Source organism: Rana temporaria, chromosome 3, assembly GCF_905171775.1.
Source record: "Rana temporaria chromosome 3, aRanTem1.1, whole genome shotgun sequence".
Lineage (NCBI taxonomy): Eukaryota > Metazoa > Chordata > Amphibia > Anura > Ranidae > Rana > Rana temporaria.
The window spans coordinates 387,582,915-387,595,439 of NC_053491.1; the positions used below are offsets into that span (position 1 = coordinate 387,582,915).

Genomic DNA, 12,525 nt, shown 5'->3' on the forward strand with positions numbered 1-12,525 from the left:
AGTTAAAAAACGATACAGGGACATCAGGATTATGACCTCAGATTTATGATTATTGATGAGATGACAAGAATCAAGAGGAGTGACAGAATTTCATTGCTAAAGAAAAGGAGATTTGGTGGATCCACAGTTTGCCATCATGTTGTTTTTGCAATATATATTTTTTGCAAGCATCCAGTGAGTAAAATAGGTTAACATTTGTTACAACTGTACACTAGGATTTGTGTTTAATGGCATCCCGGTCTTAGTCCACAGGGTTCAAAATTGTGTTGGCCCACCCTTTGCAGCTATAACAGCTTAAAATCTTCTGGGAAAGCTGTTCGCAAGGTTTAGGAGTGTGTCTATGGGAATGTTTGACCATTCTTTCAGAAGTGCACTTGTATGGCCAGGCACTGATGTTGGACAAGAAGGCCTGGCTTGCAGTCTCCACTCTAATTCATCCCAAAGGTGTTCTATCGGGTTGAGGTCAGGGCTCTGGGCAGGCCAGTCATGTTCTTCCACCCCAAACTCTCTCATCCATGTCTTTATGGATCTTGCTTTGTGCACTGGTCCAAATCATTTGGTGGGGGGGGGGGGATTATGGTGTTGCGTGAAGGGAACTCTTAAGGCATCAGGATACCTACGGACTAAGACTGGGATGCCATTAAAGTTCATGTGCCTGTAAAGGCAGGCGTCACAATACTTTTGACAATATAGTGTATGTGTGATGGTGATATCATGAGTAGTGTTCTTGGAGGGTTAATTATGTACACACAGTGTACATAATTACAGTGTAGTTACTCTTGCATATTTTTGCATTTGGAAATGATTGGTCAGTTTGAACTTACTCCAATGATGTGTTTTGTGCTCCTTGTTATGACATTTGAAGCCACGTTACTGCATCAAGATACTCCTCCAAAGTGTGATCCCTAGCTCTTAACTATCTAAGATCCCAATTTGGGACATATATAGCAATTGAAAAAGAAAAGTGTATATTAACGGCCTTCAATACACCACTCAGCGCCAATGGGAAATGTAGTTGCTATTCAAAACAGGTAACCCAGTGAAGGGTAAGCAAGGAGATTGACCAAGATATAAAATAAATAAAAGATACAAAATCCCTTAAAATAGAAACATATAAAAGGGATAAATGCCTAAGCTGCTGTTTAAAATAAATGACAATTCAGAAACAAGGTATAAAAATACTAAGGCCATGTACACACGGGCAAACATGTACGATGAAACCGGTCCGCCGGACCGTTTTCACCGTACATGTCTGCCCGGGGATTTCTGTACGATGGCTGTACTAACCATCGTACAGAAATCCGCGCGTAAACAATACGCGGGGCGTGTCCGCGGTGTCGCCGCGATGATGACGCGGCGATGTGGGCGGGCCTGCCAGTTAAATGCTTCCACGCATGCGTCAAAGTCATTCGACGCATGTGAGGGATGGCGGGCGCTCGGACATGTACGGTAGGTCTGTACAGACGACCGAACATGTCCGAGCGGGCAGGATTCCAGCGGACTGTTTTAAAACAAGTCCAGGAATATTTGTCCGCTGGGAAAAGGCCCCGGCGGGCAAATGTTTGCTGGAATTCTGTCCGCTCGGTCCTACACACGACCGAACATGTCTGCTGAAACTGGCCCACGGACCAGTTTCAGCAGACATGTTTGGTCGTGTGTATGGGGCCTAAAAGACAGTCCAACACCAAAACAGCGCTAATGTTGGTAAAAGTTAGATGGCCAACTCCACAATGACAGTTTTGATAGATGTGCAAAGTGTCAGATAGTGTCCATGGGTGATCCTATAGAAATAGACAGCGTGCACCTTCCACCGAAAATTCCTGGTCCACCTCGTGAGAACACACTCCACCTTAGGGGTTTAAACTCACCAGAGCAAGTAAATAGCCAAACCATTAGCAAGGAATCAAGGTCAGAAGAGGCACTGCACTCGACATCAACCAGGGAAATACTAGAATGCTGAAGGCTCCAATTGAGTATAAGACAATGTGAGCAAGTAAACCGGCACTGCACCATCTCCTCCACGGGGAGAATCGCCACTCAAACCAAACCTTGAGATGTGTGCATGGTCACGCCCTTTGTTGAAGTCAGGATATCCAAGGTTTGAGTGGCGATTCTCCCCGTGGAGGAGACGGTGCAGTGCCGGTTTACTTACTCACATTGTCTTATACTCAATTGGAGCCTTCAGCATTCTAGTATCTCCCTGGTTGATGTTGAGTGCAGTGCCTCATCTGACGTTGATTCCCTGCTTATGGTTTGGCAATTTACTTGCTCTGGCGAGTTTAAACTCCTAAGGGTGAGTGTGTTCTAACTTTTGCCAACATTAGCGCTGTTTTGGTATAGGACTGATACAGTTGGACTGTCTTTTAGTATTTTTATACCTTGTTTCTGAATATATATATATATATATATAGCAATTAATAGATTAAGAGTAGACATGTTCTGGAGGCAACCCATTCCTCCTCCTTTCAAGTGCACTTATCCATTTACCTCCTGATCATGGTGCTAAACTACCCCCCACTCCTCCCTCCCCAGATATATATACTGACCTTGCAAAAATGTCTGTAGCTGCTGATTTTCTTACAGAGTTATCAACTAAAAAATGTATTAAACTAACCTCAAATCCATTAAAACCCTCCTTTTTTTAAACAGAATATTATCCGATAACCAATAGTTGCTCATTAACCCACTCAAATCCTGAGCAGAGAACCCACTGCATCCATCAGTTGAAGACAGGACCTGCAACAGAGTATACTTTTAAGTTGCCCATACATGTGGCAATTTGATAGAGCAATCAAACTTTTAAATCAAATTTTGGTTGAAATCGTATAGCAATTGAAGACATGAAATGGTAGTTTTGATTGACTGCAAGAAGGTGGGATCAAATTGCCCAAATCAAACCCAAATAGCTTTCAGAGAAACTGCAATATTTTTTTCCCTTTTTTGATTTGATCTGTCAATAAACTGTATTAATACTCTCACTTTAGTGCCCAGTTTGACTTTATGATCAACCAAATTCTTGTGGTTTATCAAACTCCAGAGTAGATTGCATAGTTGTTGGTGATTATTTGCAATCGTATGTGCAATTACTGGTGGATGGACAGTGTTTGAAACTCTGTTGAAGCTGTTTGGTGACTGAACATCGCCACATGTATAGCCAGCCTTAGTCTGATGAACGCATGTTGAATTGCCACTGGCCACCTTTGATCTTCACAGACTTAAGCAGAAGACCTTTATGATTGTTTCACAAAATGACTGACCATGTGAGAAGAAATAAAGTGATATCCTGAAAAGCTGGGTCACCTCAGAAGGATCACATGTGCCAACCTAGATTTAGATAAAAATAAATGCCACAACTTTGCCCAGTGATTATCTACATAGTGTTAGCTACTAAATAAGTTTATTGAAATCCAAAATACGTTAAAATCTTAGAACAAAAGTGCAAATAATTGTAGGTAGGACAAATAGAATAAGTGCTTGTGTGTTAAAAGTCCATCGTATTTCCATGTAATTGACTACACATGTTAATTCTACACAGTCAGTTCTTCTCAACTGAGCCTTGGTGAAAGAGAAGGCTAACAAGGCCTGTCATTGCTCACAGCACTTTGGGTGATGTTTCTAGTAAACCGTCCATGTGACTTGCTTTATTTTGTTGGGTCCCACAAGCTGTTCCAATGCCTCCCTAGAGCGATCTGCAAGACAAAAAACAAACAGTTGAGCAAGGATAACAGAGGGGTCACCTACAGATGACTATTTGCTCTGAGACCAGTCCAAACATCCCTTTTGCTAAGTGAGACTTGGATTAATTTGAGACAATACCTAAAGGAATCCTTGAACTGATAATGTTACAAACAACATGTAATAAACTGCTACTCTTTTTGTAGTTGCATTATTCCTGTCAGTGTGAAATTACAGTATATAATTTTTTTTAGTTTTGTATGGAGTGTGGAGTTCTCTTTACCCCTATTTTTTATTCTGGTAACCATTGTCTCTGGGACAGAAAGCAGTGGGAAATTCTTAATTTTACAATTGTCACTGAAACAGGACGTGAGTGAAATTCTTCTAAAGGGGAATACTGTTCCAATGAAAGCAGAGGAGATTTCTCCTCACTTTGGAGATACTTCCTATTGTATCTATGGAACAGAAAGTGAGTGGAAATCCCTGCAATGGGACACAGATACAACAAATATCAATGAAGAAAAGACCTGTTTTCTTATACAAGGCCCCTTGAGATCCCTAGTGGGAAATCCAACGCATAAAGTGGAATGGCGTAAAACCTGATCCGATTGAGACTTTTTGACCCAGAGACACAACTGTAAGAGGAAATTGTAGAAAAGTGATTCCTCAACAACACAAGTGTCTTCTTTGAAATATTTACTGCTTGTTCTGGTGACAACTCAAAAATGTTGAATTTGCCATCACTTTTTGGCCTGGTGGCAATGGCTACAGTGAAAGAAATGGGAAAACCAGACCACCTGACCTGTCTTCTGAAAAACCTGTATGCAAGTCAAGAAGCAACAGTAAGAACAGGACATGAAACCACCGACTGGTTCAAAATAGAGAAAGAGTGTGGCAAAGATGTATATTGTCACCCTACTTATATGCAGAGTACATCATGCAAAATGCCAGGATCGACGAATCACAAGCCGGAATTATGATCGCAGGAAGATATATCAACAACCTGAGATATGCAGACGATACCACACTAATGGCAGAAAGTGAAGAACTAAAGAGCCCCTTAATGAAGGTGAAAGAGGAGAGCGCAAAAGCTGGCCTGAAATTGAATATTAGGATTATGGCAACTGGTCCCATCACTCCTTGGCAAATAGAAGGAGACAAATTGGAAACTGTGACAGAGTTTATCTTCATAAGCTCCAAGATCATAGCAGACCGTTAATGTAGCCATAAAAATAAGAGCTTGCTTCTTGGAAGGAGGCAAGTGCAAACCTAGACAACATTATATAAAGCAGAGACATCACCCTACCGACAAAGTGCCATATAGTCAAAGCTAGGATATTCCCAGTAGTAACCTATGGCTGTGAAAGTTGGACCATGAGGAAGGCTGAACACTGATGAATTGATGCTTTTGAACTATGGTGTTGGAGAAGACTCTTGAAAGTCCTTTGGATGGCAAGAAAACCAAACCAGTCAATCCTGAAGAAATCAACCCTGAATATTCACTGGAATGCGAGATCCTGAAGCTGAAACTCGAATACTTTGGCCACTTAATGCGAAGAGAGGACTCATTGGAAAAGTCCCTGATGCTGGGAAACATGGAAGAAAAAAAGAAGAGGACAACAGAAAAGATGGATAGATAGCATCATCGAAACAATGAACATGAAAATAAAACAAGCTGGCGCACTATGGTCCTCGAGGTCACGAAGAGTCGGACACGACTGAACAACAACATCACTTACATTGGATGGGAAACTTTGCACTATGGGTTGGAGAAAAAAGTCAAAATATTCTTAAACCATTCCTTACATTCTTACGGATCTTTAGGACCTGATAAATAACCAGTGTTTTGGTGCCTCCAGTATTAGGTACTTTGCTTCCCTTTTATTTAATATCCCCTCCCTTTGGGCTTTTTTTTTTAAATCAATTTAGTTAATTTAGCCTTGTATTTATTTCCTGGGTCCCCTCTTAATTTTTCTTATGTGTCTTCATCAGATAGACGATTCAGCTGTGTCATATAATCCTTTTTATTAAGGATTACAATTCTGCCCCCCTTGTCGGTCGTTCTCAATATTATATTTTTCTTACATTCCGGCTCTTTGATTCCCTGTTTTACATCCTTGATTCCTCTAATGGGTTCTATACTAATGCCCTCATTTTGAATACGTCTAAGCACTGGTTATTATTAAGTTTAGGATTGAAAGTAGATTGTTTTTTAGGCCCTATTTTTGTACAGGGTTTCTTCTTTGACTTTTTAATAATTTCTACTGGCATAATACTTTTTTATAATTAACTTTCTAATAAACTTTTAAAGACCTATAAAGGTTTTAAATTTATCAATGTTTTTTGTTGGAGCGTACTTTAACCCTAATTCTAATACTTTAAATCAGAGTTCTACCCAAAAATTTAACTCCTCCCCCCCTTTTGGTGTCACATTTGGCACCTTTCAGGGGGGAGGGGGGAGCAGATACCTAATACAGGTATTTGCTTCCATTTCCCAGCATTGATATCCGCGGATATCTATGCTACGTCTGGCACCTCCCCCCCCGCGCTGTCTTCTGGGAGACACACAGGTTCCAGAAGACAGCAGGGACCATTCAGATCACGCAGGGCTACTCGCGCATGCACAGTAGGGAACCCTGGACAGGTAAGTGTCCATATTTTCAAAGTCAGCAGCTGCAGTAGCTGCAGTATTCGCCGAAACTCCACTTTAAGTTCTGCCTTTGTAAAGATGGTGTCACTTAGGTTGAAGATGCCAGTGTTTAAACTTCCCTTTTCCTTCTTCTTCTGACCTCCTCTAGAACCTCTGCATCTCTTCTTTCCTCTTCTCTTGTGTAAGCCTGATGTTGCGTCTCCTTAAAAGCCCCCTAGTCTTCGGGGAGGTCCAAAGTAGCCCTCTCTCCCCCTCTGTTGCATGCCCCCCTCTCGCAACACGAATGATAAGAAGATTGCACAGGATATAAGCACCAACACTTTAATGGACTGTGTAATGGGATAGTTTTATGTTATTCATTTGAGCACTAGCAGTATTGTAGTGACCGCATTATCGGGACACTTAATATATGCTTATTTTTTTATAATGTGCTATTGTATATACAGTATCTCACAAAAGTGAGTACACCCCTCACATTTGTGTAAATATTTTATTACCTTTCGATGTGACAACACTGAAGAAATGACACTTTGCTACAAATATAAAAAGTAGTGAGTGTACAGCTTGTATAACAGTGTAAATTTGCTGTCCCCTCAAATTAACTCAACACACAGACATTAATGTTTGAACCGCTGACAAAAAAATATAATTACCTCATCAGCAGTACGCAAGACATACACAGTGGATAAACATAATTTCCTGCCAAAATGGTCAGGGTGGAAGAGAGAGAATTACATTTTTTTCTTGTTTACTTCAGTGGCAGGGGGAAACAAAGCTTCCATCCTGCACTGGCTATCGACGGTAGCCATCGGATGTCTGTGGGCTTCAGCTTTTTTTTTTGTGGTTGGCAATGTCATTTCTTTGTGATTGACATGGACCTACATTGCTGGACAAGACGATTGACAATGGATGCACACTGGGGAAGTTTTATTTTTAACCACATCAAAACCTGTACAATTTTGATATTTCTCGTAAACAATCGGCATTTTTTAACTAGAAAATTACTTTGAACCCCACACATTATATATTTTTTTAAGTAGAGACCCTAGTGAATAAAATGGTGGTAGTTTCAAACTTATTACAGAATACAGCGGTCTACCAAATGCAAATTTTGAGGAAAAAATACTCTTTAATTGATTTTAGTAGACACAAACAATATAATACTCAATTTTTTGTAGAATATTAAAGATGATGCTATGTCGAGTAAATAGATACCAAACACATCATGATTTAAAATTGTGCACGCCCACAGAATGACTACAAATTACAGTACATTAAATTATTCATTTTTAGTACTTGTATGGCACTCGGCCTATCATTTGCATGGGGTCGCGCCTCATTAGCATGGCTCACGCCCACTTCCACCTACGACGGCTTACGCAGAGGGAACCCAGCGCAGTTTGGGAGGCAAGTGTTTTGTGAATTCGGTGCTTGCCTCTCTACGCTACGCCAGCATAAATATGCGCCGATGTATTTACATATCTAGCTTGGACATGTTTATCATATATTATGTTATGTTTATCATAATATGAGGTGATCCACAGTATAAAAAGTGAGAAATCCATCCCTTCCCCACATAACACATCCTGCTAATATACAATGAACTGTGGATCACCTCATATTATGATAAACATAACATAACATATGATAAACATGTCCAAGCTAGATAGGTAAATAACCTGTCACTCAAAGCAAGGAGAGAGGAAAGGACTTTTTATTTAGACAGGTTTTTATCTGGAAGTCTGTTTATTTTCACGGAACAATAAAAGAGGATTGCTCAGAGCTGGATTAACTCTGCGTGGCAAGACTGGGCACAGATTAGGAAATCTTATACTCTACATTGTGACATCAAAAAAGAAAACAAATTGGGGTTTACATCCACTTTAAGCATTGCCTGGTGGAGGGAAACTTGGTTGTCAGAATGTTTATACTGAAATATTAAACAATTTTATATTTACGAAAATAAGCAAGAATCTATAATTAGGGGGATTCCCACTTATTTCCACAAATCAACAAAAGAACTAAAATTTGTTTATTTGCGCTAACCTGAAGACAAAAGGAATACAAAAAAAGAGTGCAAAAATATATATATTCATTTACTAAAAATTAGGGCAAAATGATATCAAAATATAACTGGTGTCAAACAAAGAATATGGATCAACATTTCAATAATATGGATGATACAGATGGCGAGAAAATAACCACAGGATGTCGTTTCAAAACTATCAAGGTAGCAAAACTGGGTAACTACTTGAAAGTAATTAATAGCTTATCACTTGCTCAACAGGATGTGAAAACAAAAAGGTGCTGATTTTGACAGGTGACCTCTCTCAGTCAACAGATATCGCAAACTCAAATTTACTTTAACCGCACATGGACAAACTTGTTATACCATGCACAGAATTGGTTATTTAACCAAGACTTATATTTAAAGTGAAGATACATTTCCAATAATTATTTTATTTTAAGCATACATCATAACTAACCCATTTACTAGGAACTGGAATCCGTTTCAATAAGATATATATATATATATATATATATATATATATATATATATAAAGTGTGTATTGCTTTCTTCGATTGAAAAAGGAACAAATTATACTGCAGTTAGAATTATTACAATTCCAAATCTTCATGCTACAAGGACTAAATGGTTTAGCCAGATATATGTCTATTCAATTGCCTACAGATAAATAGAAATATATACTTTACCAGAAATCTCAAAATCTTCTGTCTGAGAGATATCAGCTTTGTCTCCTTCCTTCTTTTCTCTCCTTTCTCATTCCTCTCTCCTAATCTTTCTACAAACTTTTATCCCCCAAATAAAGTAGGCGTGGATGTGTTTTCCACGTAATTTATGACGTCAATTACAGTATTGGTTTAAAAATAAATTTGGTAATTTTCTTAAAAATATCAAGATATCGCTTCAAATAACCTCTGATCCAAGTCTTGAACAAAACCATAAATATAATGAGTAGTCTATTTTATGGCAGCATCTGTCAGACTTATTGTCTCTTCATACAATATATAGCTCTAAGAACGTCTGAACGATGGTAATTACCTTTTGCTTTAAATCCATATGAGAATGAGGTAATCGATATTAAAAAACACAATGGTTCCACTCTCATTCATAGTACTTTAAATTAGGGTTGTCCCGATACCACTTTTTTAGGACCAAGTACAAGTACCGATACTTTTTTTCAAGTACTCGCCGATACCGAATACCGATACTTTTTTTTAAATGTGTCCCCAAATGCAGCCATGTCCCCCACAGATGCAGCCATGTCCCCCACAGATGCAGCCATGTCCCCCACAGATGCAGCCATGTCCCCCACAGATGCAGCCATGTCCCCCCACATATGCAGCTATGTCTCCCCATACCTAGATGCCGCCGCCTAGTTAATCACTGTGCGGGGAACAATACAGCTTTCATTTGAATAGCTGTGTGTTCCGTGCCGCGTATAGACACTCCCCCTTGCTCGGGATTGGACGGGTGATCTGTCTATCAAAGTGCAGATCACCCGTCCAATCCCGAGCACGGGGGAGTGTCTATACGTGGCGCGGAACACACAGCAATTCAAATGAAAGCTGTAATGTTCCCCGCACGCTGATTAACTAGGCGGCGGCGGCTTTGCGTTATGCGACGGCGGCGGGGAGGGGGGGTGGGTTGTGGATTTGGGGGACGTAGTATCGGATCTGGCATCGGGGGCATTTGCGGGAGTACAAGTACTCCCGCAAATGCTCAGTATCGGTCCCGATACCGATACTGGTATCGGTATCGGGACAACCCTACTTTATATACTAATATATTTCAATGAGTAAAATTCAAACAATATACAGTATAATGAAAATATGTTAAATATTACAAAAAGCACATAAACAAAACAAAAAAATATGTGAAATTATTCAATTAAGTAGGCATATAAATGCTCCATATAATGTAATAGTAATATTACATTTCCCTGGCTGGCTAGTTCCCTGGCTGTCACTGGTTTAAAGAGGTTGTAAAGGTTCGTGTTTTTTCACCTTAATGCATCCTATGCTGCTGTTAGACATATACACCTTACTAACTGATCCATGACTGCTGTTCCTCTCTCTGCCATCTCTTCACTGCCTACCACTAGCCCAACTTTAGAAATTCAAAATACTAACAACAACGTAGAAAGACATCCACAACACTGCCCTCAGCTACATTACCAACCTTACCTGCAGATATCGTCCAAATCGTCCTCTCCGCTCCTCCCATAACATCTTGCTCTTTAGCTCTCGTTACCTCCTCTCGCCTCCAGGATTTTTCCAGAATCTCTCCCATCCTCTGGAACTCCCTTCCTCTGTATGTCCAGCTACTACACTGTCTGCCTTTAGGTGATCCTTAAAAACGTATTTATTCAGGGAAGCCAACCCGACAAACTGTACTTGAGTCACTTCCATCAGATTATCCCCCGGAGCTATTACCTTTTGTACCACCTCCCTTTAGATTGTAAATTCAATGGGCGCTCATATATCTTTTGTATTGAACGGTTTTGTAAATGTACTGTCCCCCTTTATATTGTAAAGTGCTGTGCAAATTGTTAGTGCTATATAAATCCTGTATAATAATAATAATATTAATAATAATAATTTTAAAGCCCAATTTCTATTGAGAATGACATTGTCTGCATGAGATACATAGGTATGATGTCTGTGACAAAGACCGACCTGTAATCTGTGGACAGCCGTGGAAAAGCAGGATGTAAATGTTTGGACAACACGTCAAGATGGCTTCCACCGCATCATCAGTAAGATGGACACAACGATCCATGTGAACTTCCTATGGAGAATAAGAGAAAGTGTTAGGGTTACACTTAGAGTTGTACAAGAGGAAATGTTATAGTCTTTTTAATAGACCTAGGAAGTGAATAGAGTATCGTATCAATCACTACTGTGATTTACGCATACCAGGAACAAATGACAAAATAACAACCCAATGTAACAAAAACAATGCTTCGTAAATATGCTTTAGAAAAGGATTATTTCTGTAATATATTTTTTTTCTGTGGATGTTTATTGACTGTGAACTATGAAGTTCTGTACATTACATCCTGGCTAAAAGTATAACTAAAGGCAATTTTTTAAACAATTTTAAGTAAGGGAGGGTTTTAACCCATCATTTTTTTCCCCCTTCTCTCACTGTTCCACAGCCAAAACAATAAGTGAGAGGAAATCCCTTCAAAGTGAGAGAATCCCATGGTGTCACCATAACTATTGTGCCCAGTGGAAGATATCCCCTCAATAACTTTTCTGGGGACAGCCCAAAATTTGTCATTCTCTTTTACTCTAATGCCGCGTACACACGGTCGTTTTTTGTGATAAAAAATAAACAACATTTTTAAAAACGTCATTTAAAATGACCGTGTGTGGGGAAAACGTCGTTTTATGTCTTCTGAAAAACAACCAAAAAAAATTCGAGCATGCTTCAATTTTTTATGTCGTTTTTCAAAACGTTGTTTTTTGTGTCATTTAAAATCTCTGGGCCAGATTCATCAAGAGATACGACGGCGGATCTCCTGATCCGCCGTCGTATCTCTGAGATCCGACGGTCGGATCTATGCGACTGATTCATAAGAATCAGTTCTGCATAGATCTCCCTTAGATCCGACTGGTGTAAGTGACTTACACCGTCGGATCTTAGACTGCAATCTCCCGCCGGCCGCTAGGTGTCGCCTCGGTCTTTTACGTTTCGGATATGCAAATGAGGAGAACCGCCGATTCAGAAACGAACGCCCGCCCGTCGCTTTTTTTTTACGTTGTTTGCGTTTGGCTTTTTCCGGCCGATAGTTACCCCTGCTATATGAGGGGTAGCTAATGTTAAGTATGGCCGTCGTTCCCGCGCCGAGTTTCACATTTTTACGTCGTTTGCGTAAGTCGGTCTGGAATACGGATGGCCGCAATTGACGTTGCCGCCGAAAACAATGACGTCCTAGCGACGTCATTTGGAGCATGCGCACTGGGAAATTTCGCCGGCGGCGCATGCGCAGTTAAATCGGCGCGGGAACGCGCCTGATTTAAATTGTACACTCCCCCTAGCCGCGGAATTTGAATTCCGCCTGGGGAGTTACGATCCGCCGGTGCAAGTTTTGAGGCAAGTGCTTTGTGAATACTGCACTAGCCTCGCTAAATTGCACCGGCGGATCGTAAATCACATAGATTACGCGGAT

The 12,525-nt window shown here is 40.2% G+C and overlaps 1 protein-coding gene across 1 annotated transcript in view; it reads right to left on the reverse strand.

Moving 5' to 3' along the window:
• Positions 1–3,366: 3,366 nt before the first annotated feature.
• The window catches only part of AMN1 (antagonist of mitotic exit network 1 homolog), an 87,375-nt gene continuing 78,216 nt past the window's right edge, over positions 3,367–12,525 (reverse strand). The window contains exons 6-7 of the mRNA XM_040345753.1: positions 11,027–11,138; positions 3,367–3,689 (exon numbers count right to left, since the gene is read on the reverse strand). Of these exons, the coding sequence (XP_040201687.1) occupies positions 3,616–3,689; positions 11,027–11,138 (186 nt within the window). The 3' untranslated portion in view covers positions 3,367–3,615. The remainder of the gene's footprint in view (positions 3,690–11,026; positions 11,139–12,525) is intronic.